General features: G+C 42.7%; 1 protein-coding gene across 11 annotated transcripts in view; it reads left to right on the top strand.

The window, feature by feature from the left end:
* The first annotated feature begins 918 nt into the window (after positions 1 to 918).
* adgrb1a (adhesion G protein-coupled receptor B1a) overlaps positions 919 to 23,530 on the top strand; it is a 575,895-nt gene continuing 553,283 nt past the window's right edge. For 9 of the 11 annotated variants that reach the window (XM_073048135.1, XM_073048145.1, XM_073048153.1 and 6 more), the window contains exons 1-2: positions 920 to 1,345; positions 5,022 to 6,081. In XM_073048135.1, the coding sequence (XP_072904236.1) occupies positions 5,349 to 6,081 (733 nt within the window). In that variant the 5' untranslated portion in view covers positions 920 to 1,345; positions 5,022 to 5,348. Of the gene's footprint in view, positions 1,346 to 5,021; positions 6,082 to 23,530 lie in introns of all 11 variants that reach the window. The other 2 variants (XM_073048159.1, XM_073048205.1) reach the window with 1 other exon arrangement.

Raw genomic sequence — 23,530 nt, forward strand, 5'->3', positions numbered from 1 at the left:
TCAGGATTGCTTTGCTGCGGGAGTTTCAGCGCCGGTAATCCGAGGGGCCAGTTTCACTGTGGAAATTCCACGCGACACTTGAGTGTTTCAATAGCGGTCGCCATTGGAATAGTTCCCCGGTTGGCAGGAGCAGGGGAGACTTGGAAGAGGAAAAATGGATGGGGTAGTTTAGGGATGAAGACCTTCCTTGACTGGGTGAACGCAACCAATTACTGTTGCCCTGAAAATGGATGATGTGCCCACAAACTGCAGGGTGCTTTGAGACATTAGATAACAAAACAATTCTGGAGGCCCCCACTTTGGAAATTCCGGCTGCGGTGATTTTTTTTATTAATAAAGGTGTTTGGATCAGCATTGGAACGTGGTTTTAAATGACCGTGGCATGAGTCTCCCTTTGCGTATCAATCTCAGACTGTAAATTCATTAAACACTAGAACCAGATGGAGAGCTGTAGAATCCAGATTCTAGTCCGGTAATGGAAAGCGAATCAGACATGTGTCTAAAGCAAATAGACTGCACAATATTCAGTTTGCATGCACTCGCTTATATTTTTAATGATAAACACGCTGGGTGAACAGCGATAATTGTCCTGTACTGCGCTGGAAATGGAGTCTCAGAATCTTGTTCGCATTTCCATTCCGCAAAATAGCAAAGATATATAGAGACGACGAAAGGAAAACAGACAGTTTAAAAGAAATCCCGGGTGGCGGTGTGCGGTTAACAAATGACGGGGGGTGGGTGGGGGGAGGTGGGCTTCCTCGGCTCTCGGCGGCTCAGGTCGGCTCCGCTTCCTAGTCGACCCAGTCGATTCCGCTGTTTTTTAATATATTGCCTTGGTAGAGTTTTCCTCCTCCAACGCGCGATTGGGAAAGCTGTGGGTGCCTGACGTAACTATTGCGCTCTTAGCTACAACGCTCTGCTTTCAGTAGGTGGGAAATCAGAAGGAGACCAGGACGCTTTGTCAGATCTTTTGCAACCTCACCGCCACTTCCACTTCCTACCCCAGCCGTCCCTTCCAACACCACTTTCCCACAAGGATACATCGATAGTCGCGGATCTTGGATCTAAACTCCGAGGCACTTGGGCTGTTGCATCTTTCGGATTAATCAAAGGAACGGTCCTTCCCCCATTCCTTTCTGTCTCCAGATACTACCCCCCCCCCCCACTCCCCGTTTCTTTTTTTTTCCTGAAACAAAATCTTCCTTTTACTCCAGCCTGTGTGTGGCTGTGTGCGTGTGGGGATCCCAGCCGCAAACCATGGTGGTCATCATCCTACTGTTTACGCGGAGCTTGCTGGTGAATGCACCAGGAGAGAAGGTGTAAATATTTGCTCAGAAACTTTGAGGTAAGGATGACACGGAAATACCTACAGGTTATGTATATTATTTTTAAAACGGGTCTTATGTACATCCACTTTATACAGCGTGCAGGGGTTTTCTGAGGGCGAGGGAGAAGCTCTGTCACCATTTAAGCAGACACCTTTAAAGGGGATTGTGCAGGTGACAATGTCTGGTAGAATCGGTGCAGCAAAACCATACAGCGTGTTCGTTTGAAAGTGGATATTAGACCGCCCTCGTTCCAGATCGTTACAGGATAACGGACTGATGTTTTTGGAGAGCGCGCATACATGTGAACGACGCCCCTATTATGGTCAGTGTATTTTAAGAACAGAACACTTCTCGAGTCCGAGCGGTCTAAGGATGTCTTGGGAATGTCACCTAAAGAATCTCTCGACTCTGCAAGTCTTTGCTGAATTAGCGTATCCCTCTAGCAATGGGCGACGCGGAGAGGTTCATGGTCAGCGCAACGTTCATTGGGGACTATTAGAATCAAACAGTAATCGTTAAAAGTGTGGACTATCAAACAGCTCAGCGAGCCGAACCGTTTTCTGAAATCTATCCAATTAGTAAACTGCAAAACTCGGGACGGCGGGATTGAACGGCGTCTTTACGTTATGCACTCTGGATGCTCATTAATCCCAGTTATTAAACATCCATGCCCCCCTCTAATTCCCTACCTGGGCCTATTTGATGGTCGTGTCACTTTGCACAATTTGGGTCGTCAGCCTGTTAAAAGACTGTTCCAAGATGAATTCAACAGAGTCAGGGGTTAATCACATATAGCTGATAGCAAGATCTAGTCTGCTTCACTTCTACCAGCTCCAGCGACACAGTGAGTAAAATGCGTCCCCCTTGTATAAAAAAAAAACACATTTATACTACACCATTTCAATAATCCCTAACCCACTGACAGCCAATTAATCTGACGCATTATCGTGTCATTGGATCAAAAAGCAGACTTTGTGATTCTTACTACTGGGATAAAACTGTGGTTCAGGGTGTAAACCTGTTAGACATTAGTTGTGATGCAGCAGGCGAGAGGGATCCCCAACTACATGTAACAACGCAGTCGTTTCTTAGTAACAGATAGGACCAACTAAGTTGGTCTGTATTGGAATAAAATAATTGGGGATAATTACACAGTAATTAGCAGCCACCAAGGCAGAACGTGACGCTAAGAATCCTTCACCGAGTTTGAGTCACTTCGGTTCTGTTAACTCCTTCGCCATGTATTGGATGTCACTTAATGGGAGCGAGCGGTAGCACCTTGGTACCAGAAGATATCGGGGGCGGATGCAGGGGCGATGTGCCCCGTCGGACCACAGCTTCATAATGGACTTCGCTTCTCATCGACGACACGCCGTCGTTCAGGAGCGAAGCCGCGCAGCTAATGGAATAAATTAAATCTAGCAAGCTCCTGATCATTAGGTTTCGCCGAAGCGAAACTGGCTGCTTGCATCCAACGCACCTCCTCAGCAAACAGCTCTCACCAAATCCGAGCAACGATCTGTATTCAGTCATTGCCCTGATGGCCACAATTAGTCCATTCTCCGCTAACACCTGCGTGCTATTAGTTTGAATCATCAAGAACAAAATAAAATGCCGGTTGCTATCTTCAATAAACGCAATGTTCTGCTTAAAATACGGGCAAACGGAAGAACGTGTTCTTCAGGAAACCACTCTACAGTCTTAATAATGCGCCCATCAAACACTCCAATGCTATGATTGCCGCCTCACACTGCCTCCTCTCTTCCAGTTCGTACAGATGGCTTTGTTATAACACAGTAACTTTTAACAATATGTTGATGCATTATGAGTCAGGATGCGATCTGTTTCCACACCTCGCTGTATACGTTGCAGATTTCACACCCTCCCTTGTGTTTTGCGTTTTTCAGCTCTAACGACCGTCAATCTCCCTCCCAGAAGCTCCAAATATCCCATCATGGACACCACTGGTCCTGTGTCCAGTAACCTCAATCACCAAAGCCCCCGTCCCATACACCCCCCCCCCCTAAACTACCGCTGCCCCACCGCGCGCAGATGGACGGAGATCGGCATAGGTATTGCTCAGGCACGTGTCGGGATTACGAGAGATGAAATGCAATCAGTCGTTAGAATGCTGAACGCCTGATAGACTCGTAGCGAACAATTCCCAGAGGGGGGAGAGCGTCTTGCTCTGAGCCCGGCAGCGATAAGAACAATGTGCTGTCAATGCATAGGTTAAACTGAGCAAATCGTAGACCACTCTCTCTCACGCAGGTACCAGTCACGATGTTTTATCCCTATTAGAAGGTTAAGGGACTACCTTGCTTTTCACGGGTTAATGTTTCCCTGATGCTCGTTTCGTTTTAAATCAGGGAATGACACAGCCACATGCGGGGGTGGTTAGAAGCGAAAGGGGGCACAGGTTTCTGTATCTGCCACAGTCCAGCAGGTTATTAGAGGAACAAAGTCAGTGCACGCAATCCAGAATGAGTCCAGATGAAACAAGAAGATAGCTTCTTTTCTGTGAAAGATACAATGTGGAAGTAATTCTAAGATCGAGCACTGTTAGTTGACACGACTCTTGTCCATCACAAGCATTAAAAAAAAAATCTGCGTGATTTTAAATTGGGCAAAATCTCGAAAGACTGTCTGATTTTAAAATTTACATATATCCACGAGACAAGACGGCAGTGGCAAAACAATTAATCTAAGCGAAATTCCAATTTTTGAATTCAAAAGATCAATGCGCTCAGTCAGCATGCAAGCCACAGAAGGCCGAGTCTGTGACTACTGACGGTATAGTACATATACCGTCAGTACTAGGCGCATACAAAATGCACCGTGTTGTCTATCATATTGCGAATGCTGCATTGTGGATTTTATAGTATAAAGCCCATTGGATAGAACTTTGTATTATTTCTAATTCAGTTGGTGAAGACACTGAATCAACTGCGGCTCACATAGCACCGGGGAGGGGTATTCCTTTTGGGACTAGGGGCTTTTCCTTAAAAGAAAATATATACGATTTCAGGGGATTTACCACAAGGGGGAGACTGAGGACAAAACTACAAAGATTGCATTTATCTCAGAATATTAAGAAATAATTGCAATCTGATCTTTAAAAAAATGCGTTTTGCTTAAACTGTTGGTTTTATCTATAAACTAGAATAACTATGGTGGCCTTGATAAATTAAATAGTTACATTTGAAAATGCTCTATTTATTGGAATGCTTTACGAGGGTTACTAAATGCCTTTTTTTAATAGTTTATAACTGCAGAGTGTAAGTCACTAAACGGCATTTAGTTTTTTTGGCTCTTTATCCGATAATAAGGAGAAAATAGCTGTACTTTGGTGTTATTATCAAACGTTTGAAAATATGCGAGGACGTATTTCAAGTGCAGTTCAACCTGGCCAGGGCATATGGTGCAGACTAATCTGTACCGAGACCAAGTTTATTGTAGGATGCATATTCTGAAGTGGCCACCACTAGACAGGGGCTAATCATCGGGAGAGGTTTCAGCTGATGGAACGCTCTGGTAGCATTCCCCCCCCCCCCACCCACGCGAAAAATGTTATGAGAAATAGTCAAAATCTGCTAACAAACCTCGTAAAGAACGACTCCAAATGATATTGCAAGAATTCGTAAAACCGAGAGCGTTAAAAGAAAGTGATACCTGTCTTTTTTATCATTTCAGATTCATTTCTGACTTTTGCACGGGCTGTCTGAAGTGTCGACGTCTGCAGAATTTTGTGTTTAATTTGTAAATTAGTTGGCGAATAAACTGTGGCCTCACACATCGCCGGGGAGGGGTATTCCTTTTGGGACTAGGGTTTTTTTTAAAAGAAAAGAAAATATATACGATTTCAAGGAATTTACCACAAGGGGGAGACCGAGGACAAAACTACAAAGATTGCAATGAAATCATCTGCTGGTGTCTTTCTGTAAAAGTCGGTCCTGTTATGTCCATGATCTGGGCTGTTGCTGCTATTTCTTTGGCGTTTCTTGGGATAACCGACCTAGGATGAGGATCACTGATTCCGCGGTGATTGTGATTTTAGCCGCCGCGCTGTGGACTGTCAGCGGGTTTGACGCCGGCCAAGCCCCTTGTACCACTCTGGTCCAGGGGAAACTATTCGGCTACTTCTCCTCTTCAATGGTCTTTGCTTCCAACAACTCTGCCTGCTCCTGGATTATCCAGAACCCCGACCCGAGGAGATACACGCTGTACATGAAGGTAGCCAAGACCAGTAACATATGTGAGAGACACCAGATACGCACCTACCAGTACGATTCTTTTCTGACAAGCACCCGCACCTATTTGGGCATGGAGAGCTTCGACGAAGTGCTGAGGCTCTGCGACTCCACGGTCCGTTATGCCTTCCTCCAGTCCAGCAAGCAGTACCTGCAAATGAAGCAGGTCGCAGGGGGTGTCATTGGCCGAGCAAAGGGGAGAGGCGGCAGGATCAAAGACAAGGAGTTCACGGCCGAATATTTAGTGGTAGGCAACAGAAACCCCAGCAAGGGGGCTTGTCAGATGCTGTGCAAGTGGCTGGAGACCTGTCTGGCCATCAGTACCAGCGCCCGACCCTGCGGCATCATGCAAACCCCCTGTCAGTGCTCTAGGGCCGACAGCATGGGTCAGTCCACTGAAATGCTGGGCTTGAATAAGAAGGGAGACAGCTGCTTGAAAGACGGCGTCTACTTGGAGCATTGCATCAAGACCCCTAAAGGCGGCATCGATGCAGATTCTCCCGGTAAGTGAACGTAACCGCCGCACTTTCCCCGAGGCTCGAATAGTAGTAAAAACAACAAGGACTCGCTTAGATTGATGTTTTTAGCTCGAAATGTCGGGATTTGTTTTAAAAATTTCCTGATGCAGTTTTTTTTACGCGTATTAACAAAGGAGCTTATCAATTGCCTTGAATTGCAGTGATTATTTCAATAAGCGGGATATTTATTGGCCCTGATTCTGAATTCTGAGCTGTATAGAGACCGAATGGTCAATTAGTTTGGAGGTGAAGACATTGAGGTGTTATTGATCAGCTGGGAAACCAGTTAGAGGCGGGCATACAAGCTTTAATTGAGCGTTATCAGCGGATCGCTCGCTGATTTATCCATTCAGTATGCAAGTTAAAGGTGCTATTTCAAACAATTAAATCAATCCGTTTCGGTTTTATTCTCACTGGACCCATAAATCCACCTGATTTCAATTAGAGTGATTCTATCATTCGAGTTTGGTATTTCTGTCAACTAGTTTGAAGTTAAACTTTACGACCGTTAGAATTGACCTGTTGATTCTTTTGCAGATGCGCCTTTCTCTTCCTGTAATAATTATTACTTGTTCTTTGGCTGGGGCTGTTGTAATCGTTTGAAATCAACTCAGATTTGCGGGGAAATCACGTATTTTGGTTTATCTTCTGCCTACTTCTCAACTAGTGTAAATGCTTAAAGGTCACTGGATTCAGAAAATAACGATACCTGTACACCTTTTTTTGTTTGGTATGTAAAACCTGATTTAGGAATGACGATTGTTGGCATTCAGCTCCTACCCAAGGGTGGCGTACAGACACAGTGCAGAACAGCATTCAGTGCGACTAAATATTACTGCCTGGCGTCACTCCCTTAATTAAGTCAACTTCCCTAAGTTATAAAATACAGTCATTAAGAATGCTGCAACTTTCTCATGATTAGCTCCTTCAAGTCGCTGCTTCTCTTCTACCGAAGCCCCTCGGATGTGTCTGTCTGTCACCACATTCCCGTGATGTTGTAGACGCAAAATGCCAAACTGCGTGACAAATGCACAACAAAGCTAGGTAGAATCTGACGGTGTCGGACACCTAGCTTAAATCACGCAGCGCACCGGGTTTCCCCTGTGGATAGCATAGGCAAAATTAACGAGGTAAACTTGGATCTTACCGCAGATCGGGAGGAAGGTGCAATAAATATATGTACGGAGAAGAAATATTAACAGACACAGAAGCAATTGAACGACTCAGTTTAGTGTTTTAAATAAATGTCGGTGTTGGATGGTAAACGTTAAAATAAGCCTCGAAGTCAATATTATAACAAAAATCTCGTGATATATGCATTTAACTTTTATTTTGAAGTGTGCTGTAATCTTAGATTATATCCTTCCGGTTTATTTGTTTAGTGCACCTGCAAAGGATTTCCATTACTTTAACAATACCTGCGGGAAAAAGACCAGGGCAGGTGGTACATTATATTACATTTGTTATAACGCCAACATGTCTTTTACTGTTTGTATTGTGGTGCAATAAAACGGTGACGTTTTAGGATTATATGAGAAGGATAATTATGAATTCGCGCTACATTTCAGCTTCGGTGTTAGCTTCCACCACATGTACACGATGTTGTCGAGAGAAACATCAGGATGTATAGCATATAAACTGTAGTAGATTAGGAATGCTTTAGATATCTCATAATATTGGTGTGGATAACAATATGGAAACAAGAGGTGTGAAAATTATTGAAAGTGCATGTCTACTACTTTGGATTCGTTCGTAATGTGCCGTGTTGTCTGACGTGGGCCTTGATGACCATAATTGTTCTTGGCAAATTTTTCTACAGAAGTGGTTTGCCATTGCCTTCATCTGGGCAGAGTCTTTACAAGACGGGTGACCCCAGCCATTATCAATACTCTTCAGAGGCTGTACGCCTGGAGTCAGCGGTCCAATAAAGAGGACTTGTGATGAGCACCAGCGCTCCCATGGCATCACATCAATCTGATGGGGGAGGGGTGCTAACCAGCTGTACACCTTGCCCAAGGGTGAACTACAGGCTAGCGGAGAAAAGGAGGGCCTTTCACCTCCTTTGGTGGAGACTTTACCTCCACTGCTTTGGATTGGCATCAGTAAATTGTGTTATTTGGCTTGTGTTGTTAGTGGCTGTTATTGGTCACCAAATTCTCCGGTAGCTTCAGGGCTGCGATTTGTGTTCTAGAGCAAAGGAGGAGGAGGCTCTTTGCACTTTTTCAAGCCCTCTTGTTAAATGATTGTTTTCCGTTGTCATCTTGCAACTAACGGTAGATTAAATCAAATCTGTACCTTGGCTGTGTGAAATTATTGCCACCTGAATTACCACAAGTGGAGATGAAGGGTCTAGACCTGAAACACTGACTCTCCATTTCCCTCCACAGATTTGCCTGGCCTATTGTCTTCCTCCAGCAGCTCTTCTTTCACAGCCCAATGATCAATTGGATGCTTTGTTCTTGGGTAATAAGTACTTCCAGCTGCAGCTAGATACTTTCATAAACATGCTTATTATAAAATGGAAGGAAATCATTTGACAAAAAGCTAAAAGATTGTGGACTTAGGACATCATGGAAGAGTGAGTGCAACATTACAATAAATGACTCTGAGATCCCTTGGGCTTTGTGAGCCCATCACCTGGTAAATGCTGAACTATGGCAGCTAGTGAGGAAGGTTTGACACTAAACAAAGTTATCAGTAGCACATAAATTAATTGTCCAATCAAATATTATTATAAATTACCCTTCGTGTTATGTTTGGATAATTGTAGAAAAATAATGCTGAAACTTGCATAGTCCCTTTTATCATGGAGATAATGCAATGTAGTCCTTGGCTCAGACAGGTGAGCACGATTCTAGGCAGGTCTTCATCTCATCATTCCCTCAGAGAGGCCACGTAGGGAACAAGTTGAATGATGCTGTCTTCCTTTCACTTGGAATTATTGCACACAGGATTGTTGGTATGAAACCAGAGTGAGAGAAAGAAAGATCAAGGAAGTGTTCTCATTCTGTTCTGCTCAAGCAGTTGCTGAATGTTATAGCTTCCGTCCATTTTAGTTTATAGGAATGTAGTCTCTGAAGTTGGCACCAGTCAGGATTGAATCGTGCACATTGCAGTTACATCTTTCATTCAATTGCTTTTGTAAGTTCACATGTCTGTATTCTCTTGTGGCCTTATCAAAAACAAAATTCTGGCATGTCAATCAATTATGAATTAACTGTTTTTTGATTAAAATAAGTAGTCACAGCTGACTGAACAGTTTCAGCTCTTTATGTAAAAGTAATTTGGTGGACAATATGAATTTTAATGTGGTAGGGTGGGGTGCCAAGTGAAATATTTAAATCCATCTGTATGATAGTCAATTATCTACTGCAACAAGTCAGCAGTCTTATGTATGACTTGCTAACTCTTTATAGGTGATGACGTCTAGGATTGAGTCACCTGGCAGGGAAAATATTATACAATGTGTTAAATGTGTTGGTAGACTGGCAGAAAATAGCATGTAAGGTGGGTCTTTGTATAAAGGCTGCAGTACAATTTACGCAGTTGTTCTGTGGAATAAATACGCAGTAAATGTTCAATTACATGAAACTTCTGCCATGAGATTTTGGTTCAGAGTTGATTTCATGTAATGCAAGGGTTCCAAAGGAGAAAGAAGCCATTCAAAGTAAATATATTATTGAAGTACATACAATCCTGAGATTCATTTTCTTGTGGACAATCACAGCAACTGATGAACACAACAAAATTCTGAAGATGCTGGAAATCCAAAGCAAAATGCTGGAGGAACTCAGCAGATCAGGCAGCCTCCATGGCAACGAATAAACAGTTGACATTTCAGGCAGAGACCCTTCTTCGAGACTGGAAAGGAAGGGGGCGATGCCAGAATAAAAAAGGCGGGGGAGGTGAAGCCAGGTGGGTGGAAAAGGTAAAGGGCTGAAGTAGGAGGAATCTGATTGGAGAGGAGAAAGGACCATAGGAGAAGGGGAAAGAGAAGGGGACCCAGGCAGGTGAGAAGAGGGGAATAGAAGAGAAATCGATATTCATGCCATTAGGTTGGAGGCTATTCAGATGGATATCAGATGTTGCTCTTCACCCTGAGGATGGCCTCACCTTGGCACGAGAGAAAGCCATGGACTGAGATGTTGGAATGGCAATTAAAATGTTTGTCAACTGGCAAATTACGCTTCTGGAGAATGGAGTGGAGGTCCTCGACAAAGTGGACTCTCAATTTATGACCTGCCTTACCAATATAGAGAAGGCTGCATCGGGAACACCAGACACAATAGATGACCCCAGCAGAGTCATAGGTGAATTTTTGCCTCACCTGGACTGTTGGGGCCCTGAATGGAGGTGAGGGAGGAGGTGAGTGGACAGGTGTAGCATTTTGGCCACTTGCAGGGTTAAGTGCTGGGAGTTGGGTTCAAATGGACAAGAGAATCACAGAGGGAGTGATCCCTGCAGAAAGCGGAGGTGTGGGAGGTAGATATGATTGGTGGTAGGATCCTTTTGGAGATAGTGGAATTTGTGGAGGATGATGCATGGATGCAGAATCTCATGAGTTGGTAGGCAAGGACAAGAGGAACTCCATCACTGTTAAGGCATCAAGAGGTTGTGGTGAGGGCGGATCTTTGGGGAAACAGAGGAGATACGGGTGAGGGCAGCATTAAAGTTGAAGGAAGGGAAATCCCGGCAGTATCAATGGTCGAGGAGGGGAATGCAAGAAATACAATAAATACACAGTAATTTCAAGAAACACAATAGAATCAATAGAACCCAACAGGATGGACAACCAATGTGCAATAAAAAAACACAAGATCTCATACAAAAAAAACCCAAATCATGCAAATTTAATGAATAGAAACTTTCTTTCCATGCATTATTGCAATTTTTTTTAAGAATGTGGAACTCATAATCATTCTTTTAGATATTAACAGTATCACCGGAAATGAAGATAAGGAAAAGAGAATGGAATTATTGTGTAAGATCAGCTATGAGCAGCTCAAATGCCCTTTTCCTCTGCTGCCTTTTAAATTCTAATTTTTTATGCTGCAGGAATGCAACAGTACTGATAACATGTTTGGTTTCATCACTGGTATTTCCAATTTGTGTGAAAATTGCCTCTTAGTTCTGGAATGCCCTTCTTAAATTCCTTTATCTCCCTTTCTTCCTTTTACAGTATTTCTTAAATTCTACCTTGTTCATAAGTTTGTGATCATCCATATTTGATTAATATTAATTTTGTTTGTCTTTCTTAGAAGACTTTGGGATATTTTCATTATGTCCTTAATGGGAAACTCTAACGCTAATGTAGCTAAATCAATTGATTATAATTTATTGAGATGACTTTATTGAAAAAACTATGATATAACAAATAATTGATAGTTAATATTGCCAGAAGATTTGTTTGGGATAATTGAATATTAAACCACTTCTGTACTGTCCTTCCCATTGTTCAGGATTTTTTTTTAACAGCAGTGAAACTCCCAGCTTTTTCCATCTGTCTGCAACTTCTGTCTTCCACACTCACATTTAAATGGGGAAAATCAGAAGTTGTTGTTGATACTTAGTTTGTATTGCACTGAGAAATATGTCACACATTCACCAACTTATTGTGAACAGCAAATTTTTTTTGCATTTGTCACACTATTAGTTAATTGAAAACTTTATGCATTGCTAAATGAGATGCAAATGAGATTCCAAATGCTTACTGAGCCACAAATAAACCCCACTGTTTCTGATACTCGGGTTGTGCATTTATTGAGCTGCATGCCTTCATAAACTATTATTTCAAAATCACAGATTTGAAAGTAATTAAAATGTTTTTTTAATTTTTGTTTTATTTAAGGTATATTTTATTACAAGTAATGCGCTAATTTTTGTTTTGCTCCCTAAATGCTTAAGAAGTTGTAAAAATTAGATTTTTCAAGTCAAGTCAAATTTCTTGTCATGTGCACAACTATGCTGAGGTCCAGGTACAATTAAAGAATTGCAGCAGCATCAAAGGCATGTAGGTACAGACAATTTCTTTTTAATTTTGCTTCCTGGTTTGCTGTCTCTTTGGAGTCTTCACTTTGACAGCTGCTTGGCCAGCAGTGATGTCATTAGTGCCGCTGCTATATACAAAGAATTCCCAACAGAAGATGGCAGATGACACCATTCTAACATTGGAAAAGGGCAATTCCACATCAAAGTCAAAGTAAATTTATTATCAAAGTATGTATAGGCTACCATATACTACACTAAGGTTCATTTTCTTGCAGGCTTTTATAGAAAAATAAATACAGTGGAATTTATGAAAAGTACACATAAAGATTAACAAACAACCAATGTGCCAAAGAAAACAAATTTTGCAAGTAAAAATTAGAAATATTGAGAACATGAGTTGTAGAGTCCTTGAATGTGAGTCTGTAGGCTGCGAATCAGTTCAGAGTTCTGATGAGTGAAGTTATCCTCACTGATTCAGTGGCCTAATGTAGGGTAGTAATGTTTTCTGAACTTGGCAGTGTGGGACCTCAGGCTTCTGTACCTCTGCCTAATCATAGCAATGAGAAGAGGGCATAGCCTGGATGGTGGAGTCCTTGATGGTAGATGTTGCCTTCTTGGTGCAGCACTCCATGTAAATGTGCTCAATGTTATGGAGAGCTTTTCTGTGATAGACAGGACTGTATCTACCACTTTCAATAGACTTTTCAATTCCTGGGCATTGGTATTTCCACACCAGGCTGTAATGCAACATTTTAGGATACTATTTACTGTGCATAGACAGAATTTTGTTAAGGTTTCGGTGCCATGCTGAATATATACAAACTTTTATGAAAGTACAGGCGTTGTTTCAAAGATACAATTTAATGTCAGAGAAATGTATACAGTATGCATCCTGAAAAGCTTTAACTTCACAACCATCCACGAAAACAGAGGAGTGCCCCAAAGAATGAATGACAGTTAGAACCGTAAAATCCCCGCCCCCCAGCTCCCCCCTCTGCACGTAAGCAGCAGCAAGCAATACCCTCCTCTCCCCTCCCCCCACCGGTAAGAAAAGGTGCGTCGGCACCCGCCACCGAGCACTCAAGTGTGAGCAAAGCAACAGTAAAGACACAGACTTGCAGTTATCCCAAAGGCTACATTGTTCACCCAGCATTCGATATACTGCAGGTACTCTCTCTCCCTAATAAAGGAGAAAGAGGTGTCTCCATTTTCACAGTGAGTGGGGAGACATACAAAGAATTTGGTGATTTACAACATTAAAAGTCCGCCATGTGGCTTTTTTCGAGCTCTGTGCCCAAGGGTCATGAGTCTCTGGGTACACAGCCGCAGATATTCCGAATCCCCCGACAACGCATGGGTCTCCTGTCGTGACACTGACCCTTGATCCGCCCACCTCCAGAGCCCCGAGATCCTAGGCTTCCAAAGACGAGCTGAATAGTTAGGCTGAGCCCTTGGCGTGCCAAACAACGACCAGTCCTGAAACTCGAAGAGCGAGTCCCATTCCCGCAAAGTACCATAGTCAGCGTGTAATTCCCGGTCAGGGTCTTCAAAAGAACCCTGAAAGGGAAAAATAAAGATATTAAAGATGGAAATAGAGCTGTTGCCAAAGAAGGAAGCAAAGGAGTAGCTGTTTAGCGCTATCATCACTCCACTCTGTCTTCAATCTTGCAAACCTTCTTTGTGATTGCCCCATGTGCCAGTTCTAGAACAGATTGTCTGATATGATAATGCCAAGGAATTTAAAGTTACTGACCCTCTCCACCTCCGAAGCCCTAATGAGGACTGGCTCATGGACCTTGGGCTTCTTCCTCCTGTAATCAATAATCAGCTCAGAAGCTGCAGAAGGTTGTAGACTAATCCAGCTCCATCATGGGCACCAACCTCCCTACCAGTGAGGACATCTTCTAAAAATGGTGCCTCAAGAATTTGGCATCCATCTTTAAGGACCATCAATATCCAAACTATGCCCCCTTCTCATAACTACCATCATGGAAGAGGTGCAGGAGACTGAGGACCATACTCTGATTCAGGGACAGCTTCTACCCCTCCGTCATCAGAGTGCTGAATAGATATTACCTAATTATTTCTGTTTTTTGCACTATTATGGTAATATATGTCAATTTTATGTGTCTGTACAGCTTCTGAAAAACAAGAGATTTCACATTGTATCTCAGTGATAATAAAACTGATTTGGGCTGAGACCCTTCATCAGTCCTGAAGAATGGTTGCAGCCCAAAACGCCAACTATTTACTCTTTTCTGAAGATGCTGCCTGGATTGCTGAGTTCCTCCAGCATTTTGTGTGTGTTTCTTATCTCCTCATGTGCCATTTCACTATTGACCTCAATTCTCCAATCTTTCAGAAATGTTTCCAGATTTTTTTTTTGAATATCTGCGAGTACCACAGAGTGGAGAATTCAAAGATTCGCCACTCCCTGAGAAGAAATTTCTCTGTAACTTATTTTTAAATGGCTAACAATTTATTTTGTAGTGATGCCCTAAATGGAAACAGCTCAACCCTGTCATGCTTTTTGGGATCTTGTATGTTTCAGTAAGGTCACCTCTCATTCTTCAAAATTCTAAAGAATATAGATCAAAGTTTGGCCTCCCATGATATGACAAAGCTTTCATCCCAGGAATTAGCCTAGTGAATTCTTTTGGACGAATGTGAATACTATTTAAAGAAGACTAAAAGTCTGCCCAGGACTCCAGATGGGTCTCTCCAATAGCATGCAAGGGTGTGACAATACTTCCCTCTGTCTAAGACTCCTTGTAATAAAAGCCTGTGTACCAACAACACACACAAAATGCTGGTAGAGCACAGCAGGTTCCTGTGTACCACTTGTTTTCTCAAGTACCTGCTACTCCTACCTGGTAAATTTTTGTGAACGCAGGTCAAGATCAAGTTTATTTTCATTTAACTGTATGCATATATACCAAAAGAAGCAAAGCTCCTCCGGGACAAGGTGAAAAGCACATTACGTATTACTCGCATCTAACACAAAGTAATATTACCATAAATAAGTTAACAAATAATATTACTGTAAGGTGCACTTTTGACACAATTTTAGAAAGTAAACCGTATTACGGTAGTAGTGCTTCATATGTAATGAGCACTAGGTGGTGGCAGGGAGTTCAGTAGTGTCGTAGCCCAGGGAAAGAAGCTGTTTTTCTTCCTTACAGTTCTTATCCTAATGCTATGGTATCTCCTGCCTGATGGGAGGGGTTCAAAGAGATTGTGGGATGGATAGAAGGTATCATTGACAATACTAAGGGCTCTGTGTATGTGGCGCTCCTGATAAATAGGAATTCTGTTGGTATTTCCTGTCAACATTATGAAATATATATAATAATTCTCAGATATATATATCTTAAATAAGTAGTGCAAAAACAGGAAATTTTAAAGAAGTAGTGAGGTAGTGTTCATGGGTTCAACGTCCATTCAGAAATCAGATGGCAGATGGAAGGAAACTGTTCCCGACTTGCTGAGTGTGTGTCTTCGGGCTTCTGTACCTCCTTCCTGACAGCAACAATGAGAAGAGGGCTTGTCCTGGGTGGTGGAGGTCCTTAATGATGGACGCCACCTTTCTGAGGCACCGCTCCTTGAAGATTACCTGGATACTACGGAGGCTAGTGCCCATGATGGAGCTGGCTAATTTTACAACTCTCTGCAGCTTGCTTTGATCCTGTGCAGTAGCCTCCAATCCCCATACCAGACGATGATGATGTCATTGTTCTCTACAGTACATCTGTAGAAATTTGCGAGTGTTTTTGGTGACTTACCAAATCTCCTCAACCTCCTAATGAGATATACGGTCGCTACTGTATTGCCTTCTTTATAGCTGCATTGATGTGTGGGTACAAATTAGGCTTAATACATGACTCACCTGGAAAACCACCAAAACAATTCTGCTGAATACTTTCAACTTTGCTGAAAGAGATGTATCTCCTTCACCTTCACATTTGAAATGTCTGACTTTTTGAATACACAGACAACCATCATCAATGTCATGTTGAATGAAAAGCTTAACTAGTGCCAGTCACTAAAAATGTAGTGTAGGAAGGGACAATCTCGACTTCTTTTGTCTCCTCTGATGCTAGCTTCAGGTCAGAGCCACCAATTCTAATCCTATTTGCATTGGCGTGCTTGGAATGCAGTGACTGACTCAGCTTTGGTACTTTAATGAAAGAAAATAACCCAGAATTGCATGATTCATTTCTTAACCGAAATAAGGAAGAGCTAAGGCTGCAAGAGAGACAGCAAATACTGGAAATCTAGAGCAACATATAAAATACTGGAGCAACTCAGTGAATCAGACAGCCTCTATGATGGGAAATGGACATTTGCTATATTAAGATGAAACCCCTAATTAGGGATTGGAAAGAAGGATGATTGTCAGTATAAAAGTGTGGGGGAGGGTGTGGAGCAAGTGCTGGGGGGTGATAACTGAATCCAGGTGAGAGGAGGAAGATCAGCAAGTGGGGGAGGCTGAGAGTTTTTTTGAAAAAAGGGAGATGGTAGGTGGAAATGAAGGATTGAAGAAGATGTATCTAAGAGTAGAGAACAGTGTACCATGGAATAAAGGGAAGGAGGTTGTGGTGAACTAGATATACTTGTCTGACTGCTCCTGTGGCTCCTCCCACAGACCCTGCTGACTGCTCCTGTGGCTCCTCCCACAGACCCCTGTATAAAGGCGACTGTGGTCTGCTGCTCTCCCTCATTTTCCCAGGATGTAGTGTTGTTCTTCAGTCAATAAAAGCCGATATCTCACTTCCTAAGTCTCAGCGTGAGTTATTGATGGTGCATCAGAGGTTGAGGAGGAGAACCAGAGGGAGAAAAACATGGCTGATGGCAGACCAAGAAGGCAGGGAAGGGAAAAGAAAGGATGATGGGGTCGATGGGATAAGGGAAAACAAAACCGGGGTGGGGTGAGGGCACAGAATGGAGTGGTTGCTGGAAGTTAAAAAAATTGATGTTTATGCTCTGAACGTTGCAGACTACCAAGGTGGAATATGAGGTGTAAGAGAAGAGACAATAAAATAAAATATTTTTTAAAAAACAGTAATACAGTTTATGATGCGGTATCCATTTAGCACATGGAGATTCCCACCCTGTGACAATGTCCATCAGCTGAACTCTTTTGGGGATGAGTACTAGCTAAGAACACCATAGATTAAGTAAAATCCCAAACATGAAGAGATCTGCAGATGCTGGAAATCGTGTTGCTATAGATAGTGTCATTTTTATTCCTATTCACATGAGAAAGCGGGTAGAGCTTTGCTTTAACATGTCGTCTGAAAGATGTATCCCTGCTGCAGTACTCTGTCACTACTCTACTGGAGCTTCAGCATAAGTTTAGTGTTTGAGAGGGTACTAAGTTGACATTTATTAGAGAGCAAGTGCAAACAATGTTTACTAGACTGATTCCTGAGGAGGAGGATCAGTTGTATGAGGAGATGTTGGGTTGATGAGACCTGGCTCACTAGAGTTTAGTGTAATTATAGGAGATCTCTCAAAAATGTATAAACTTCTGACACAGACTGTGGTACGATGCCTCCTGGCGAGAGTGGGGGTAGGGTGCGGTGCATGGGCAGAGCAGTGCTAGCTGGGAAAGTTGCAGCCTCAGGATATGGGTTAAGGCATTTTGAACTGAGCTGGGAAGAATTTTCTTCACTCTGAGAACCTGTGGAATTCTCTTCTACAGAAAGCTGTGGAGGCCACATCTTTGAGTATATTTAAGGAAATAAGTTTATTTCTGGATACAAAAGCTATCAAGCGAGGGGGGTAGGGGAGAATGGGAAAATGTTACAGAGATTAAGGATCAGCTGAGATCCAATTGAAAGGTGAATGGCTGACTCGCTCTGTTTTGAATTTTCAATAATTTTTACCTCTAAGGAGACAGTGCTGTCAACTGCATGATGGCAAAGTGGAACCACGAGATGTTGAAAAGTGCTACGTAAATTGAAGCAATTCTATTGATTCATCATTTTTGCAAAATATTCCAAATTTTAACCATCCCTTGCATGAACAATTTTTTCCAGTATCTGTTTTTATGTTTCATAACTTAATTCACTCCATGACCCCATAATTAATGCTATATTTTCTGTTCAAGTCAATACTGTCATGTTTTTCAAGAACATATCATTTCGTTTTAATACTATTGACATTTTAGACAATTGCTTATCATTGCCATGCTATTGATAAAAGCCTGAGTTGACAGCCATGAATTTCTATCACTTGCAACTGTTAAAACCAGCAGAGGCAGGAAGAGAAGACTTTAATTTTGTACCAAATACTGTAACTCTGCCAAGACAAAAGCTTTTAAATTCCCTGTGGTTCTTGAGTTATTTATAAAATAAACCCAGACATTAAAGTGAGTGAGAGTAGAGGAAAACACTTACACAATTGCAGAACTAAATTGAAAACACATACCAAAAAAAATTACTTTGAGTGTGCTAATCAGAGAGAATAATCTTTCAGATACTAAGCATGTTTAAAATGCAATCAGATATCAGAGTGAAAGAGAAAGGATATTATGCTTCCTTGAGGTAGACTATTTCCTTTCAATAGTCTACTAATTAGTGTGAAAGAAAATTACTTTGCTTTCATATTTTTTCTGATTTAAACAAAATGCTGATCTTGTATCCAGCTATCCAATACTCTAACACCAGTACTTTATATTTTCAGCACCAGTATATACTAATTTTCGATAGATGATCTTAATTTGCCAAGACTTATTCACTTTGATTTTGCAGTGGGATTTGCTGAATTGTATTTGCAGTTGTCTTCTGCTCATCATGGGAACTTCTTCCACTTGATATTGTGTTCTTAAATATTTGGAGTTAAACTCATGTTCTTTTCCTTGGGTCTCTCAGTCTTTAAATTAGTTCCCTGGAGACTCTGGTACAACATGAAGTGTAGTGTAGCATTCAGCAGAACTCCCAGTCACTGCTTAGTATCATCTTCCTGGGTTTAAAAGCATTAACCCTCTATAATAATGATCAGTTAGGCAAAGAAAGAATCGGTATTTGCTGACAAGTACCCTTATTGGCTCAGTTCACAAGCACACAAATTTACACTACTTGAATACCTGTGTGCACACTAATGAGGTTTCCCTGACCCTCAGTGAACAGTCAAAGAAGAGGGGGGAAAAAGGTAATGTTCATGAAAAGGAGTCTGTGCTGGCCAGATATTCTTCTTGATCACAGTGTCTTCACATTTCTGATGTGGTGTCATCCACTTCTGCAAATGTTGGTCTCCATAGAGTTGTTGCTGCCTGCTGTCAAAATTCTCTGTTCTTATCCCTTATCAGATCAACTTATGATGTCTCTGTTTCAATGGGTGAAGATTTGACCTGGGTTGGCTAGTTATTGGAAGTAGCCCAGGGCTACAAGTAGTATTGCTCTATGGCTCTTCCTTTAACCTTGTGTCATCAATGCAGCTTCCAATGACCCTGGACACCATCAAAGTGCCTAGTGCACAACCTCAAACTCTGACTCCAGCCTGGATCTTGACTGACAGCACCTCCAGGCCCTGACTTTATGTGTTGCACTGTAAACCCCCCCCCCCCCCACCCCTCCACCACCACTCTGCAATCCTGCGTCTCTCAGGTCCTCGGAGACTCCATCTTCCTCCCACTCCACCTTCTCTGAAAACCCTAACCCCCCTCTCTCTTCAGATGCTACCAACTCTCTTCCATGTCTGATCGATCCAGCTTTCATCTGTGCCGGGACTTCACTATTCCCTTTGACCTTCCCTCTCTGAGGTGAAGTATTTTGTCCTCAGTAACAGCCTCCTCACCTTTGTCCCACTGCGCCTGCACTTCAGTGAGTCCTGTGCCTGCCATGATGCTGAGATCTTTTTCTACCGCCTCTGTCTCCATGCCTATTTCTTTGGTAGGGACTGTCCAGCTCACACTGATGACCCCTTCTCCCATCCTCAACCCTCCTCCTATTCCTCGACACCCCGTTCTGGTTTTCTGCCTGCTCTGGATCTTTTCCTTACTAACTGTCTATGAGACATCAACCATCTTGATTTTACCAGTCCTCTCTCCAATACTAACCTCACCCCCTCCGAACATGCTGTCCTCCACTCTCTCCACACTAATCCTGACCTCACTCAAACCTGTAGATAAGGGAGGTGCTGTAATAGTTTGGCAGACTAACCTCCACCTTGCTGAGGTCAGGTGACAATTCTTAGACACTTCCCATTACTTACCCCTTGAACAGGACCCCACTAAGGAGCACCAAGCAATTGTCATCTGCACCATCACTGACCTTATTAGCTCTGGGGATCTCCGATCCATTGCCACCAACCTTGTAGTTCCCTTACCCAGCGCCTTCCGTTTCTACCTCCTACCGAAGATCCACAAACCTTCCTTTCCAGGTAGACCCATTGTTTCTGCTTGTTCCTGCCCCATTCAACTCAGTTTTATCCACCTGGTTTAGTCCCTTCCTACCTATATCCATGACATGCTCTGGATCTTTTCAATGACTTCAAGTTCTCTGGCTCCAGTCATCTCATTATTAACATGGATATGCTATCCCTATACACCTCCATCCCCCATCAGGAGGGCATTAAAGCTCTGCTTTTTAGGCAACAAATCCAATCAGTTCCTCTCCATAACCACTCTACTCTGTCTGACAGAACTGGTCCTCATTCTCAATAATTTCTCCTTCGGCTCCTCCCACTTATTTCAAACCAAAGGTGTGGCCATGGGCACTCACATGGGTCCCAGCTATGCTTTCCTTTTTGTCGATTATGTGGAACAGTCTATGTTCCAAACCTAGACCGGTATCGCTCGCCAACTTTTCCTGCACTACATGGATGACTGCATTGGTGCTGCTTCCTGCACCCATGCAGAGTTTGTCGACTTCATCAGATTTATCTCCAGCTTCCACCCTGCCCTCAAAGTTACCTGGTCTATTTCCCATTTCCGACATCTTTCTTCCCTTTCTTGATTTCCCTGTCTCCATCTCTGGAGACAGTTTATCTGCTGATATCTTTTAAAAACCACTGATCTTTCCAACTTGTTATTTGTAAAAATGCCATCCCCTTCTCTCAGTTCTTCCGTTTCCACTGCATCTGCTCTCAGGATGAGGCTTTTCATTCGAGAACTAATGAGATGTCCTCCTCCTCCAAAGAAATGTGGTTTTCTTCTTCCACTATCAATACTGCCCTCACCTGCCTCTTTCATTTCATGCATGTCTATCCTCACCCCATCTTTCTGCCACCCCACCAGGGAGAGGGTTCCTCTTGTCCTCAGCTACCACCCCACTAGTCTCCACATCCAGCACATAATTCTCTGTACTTTCTGCCATCTCCAACAGGATCCCACCACCAAGTATATCATTCCCCCCCTTCATTTTCCGCTTTCATATGTGACTCCCTTATCCATTTGTCCCTCCTCACTGATCTCCCTCCTGGTACTTTTCCTTGCAAGAGGAACAAATGCTACACCTGCCCCTACATCTCTGACCTCACTGCCATTTGTGGCCTCAAACAGTTCTTCCAGGAAAGGTGACACTTCACCTGTGAGTCTGTTGGGGTCATTTACTGTATCCGGTGCTCCCGGTGTGAGTCCCAATGTAGTTTGGGAAACTGCTTCGCTGAGCACCTACATGTTGTCTGCCAGAAAAAGTGAGATCTCCCAGAGGCTACATATTTCAATTCCACTTCCCATTCCCATTCCGACATATCAGTCCAGGGCCTCCCCTACTACCATGATGAGGCCACACTCAGGTTGGAAGAGCAACATGGCATGAACATAGATTTCTTGAATGTCTAGTAATTGTACCCCCCCCCCTTCACCATTCCCCTTCCTGTTTCCCTCTCTCACATTGTCTCCTTACCTGTCCACCACCTACCTCTGGTGCTCCACCCCCTTCCCTCTCTTCCATGGTCTTTGTCTTTCTCCTGTCAGATTTCCCCTTCTCTAACCCTTTATCTCCTTCACCATCAACTTCCCAGCTCTCTTCTTCACCCATCCCCTCTCCTGGTTTCACCTACCACCTTGTACTACTTCCTCTCCTCCCCCACCTGCTTGCTCTTTTTTCAGTCCTGATGAAGGGTCTCAGCCTGAAAGGTCGATTGTTCACTCTTTCTGCCTGGCCTGCTGAGTTCCTGTCCTCCAGCATTTTTTTGTGTGTTGCTTTTACCTTAGGTAATTTCTTTTGTTCTTTCCAATGCAGACTGTTTCAAACTGGTCTAACCAGGGCAGCCAAACGGTGGGCAGAGATGACCAGACAATAAGCTGTTCCTTCTGCAAGCCTGAATTTTGCATAATAAAGAGCTTCTTATTTGAAAATAGTCTCAGCAGAAAATTTATTGTGCTCATGTTCTTGCTGTGGGATTTAGTTTTCCAGGAGCAAGAATCAGTTCACCATACTAGTCACAAAATGGCGGCTACAAGGAAAGTCTTATAAAATGGCAGCCTCCATTCCTGCAACCATATGGCCAGAACAGGAGCTTTTGCTTTGTCTGTTTCCACTCACCCTGCCTCATTACTGATATGTAGATTGTAGTTCTTTCTGGCCAACATTGGAAATTAGATTCACATTGGTAAGGGGAACATGCAGTATTCTTACTCACATGGCTGCAAGTGGAAAATAATTCAAAGAATAACTTTAGCTGCTATTTTACCAAAGCTTTTCTATTTTGGATAATGCACATACATTTTCTAACAGAGCCAAACAAAGAAAGGAAAAGGAACAACTGAACTGTACTGCTTTTCAGGCAACCAGAAAACATTCAAAAACCATTTGTCTTCAATGATCTGCCTTTTGTAATTTTTGCGTGTTATTAGCTTCTGTGATGATTTAATAGAGAAAACCACTGTCTGCTGTTGTCCTGAATCTCACAAATCAGCTGATCCCAGCACCAGTTATTGCAGTATAATGATTTCCGGGTTATCAATCAATGTGCCTTTGATCTTTTTATTCTTGGGGAGAAGGATACATCTGACCATTCTGAAGTGTGTCACTGAATTGGAGGATGTCAGAATACTATATATTAGTTTATGTTTTAATGCTCTGCGTAGTTGCAAGTTGCCAAAGTTGTTAGGCCAAGCATTTGAAGAGTAGCTTCTTAAGTAAGCTGCTGAGATGTTCCTAATATGTAAAAGAAAAGTGGAGAAAGGGTGCCAGTACTATAGAGAAACCAATAAAAATGGTGTGTGAGAATATTTGTTTGCTCAGGCGTCAACTGCCTTTTGGGAGAGTACCTAGTTTCTCCAGGTCAAAAGTCCGTGCCTGGGTGTATACCTAAGGCAGACTGGCTCAAGTGAAAAAGAAAACTCGGCAGTGATCAGAAGCAGCGTGCATAATGGTCCAGCTCCTACTTTCATCCCAAGCATGATTGCTGGAGTCACACCAATCTTTTGCTGCTCCTTGCCTCTAATTAAACTTGAAACCTTGCTGCTGTGATTGTCACCTTAATTCAGAGTTGT

This window comes from Hemitrygon akajei, chromosome 1, assembly GCF_048418815.1.
Source record: "Hemitrygon akajei chromosome 1, sHemAka1.3, whole genome shotgun sequence".
NCBI lineage: Eukaryota > Metazoa > Chordata > Chondrichthyes > Myliobatiformes > Dasyatidae > Hemitrygon > Hemitrygon akajei.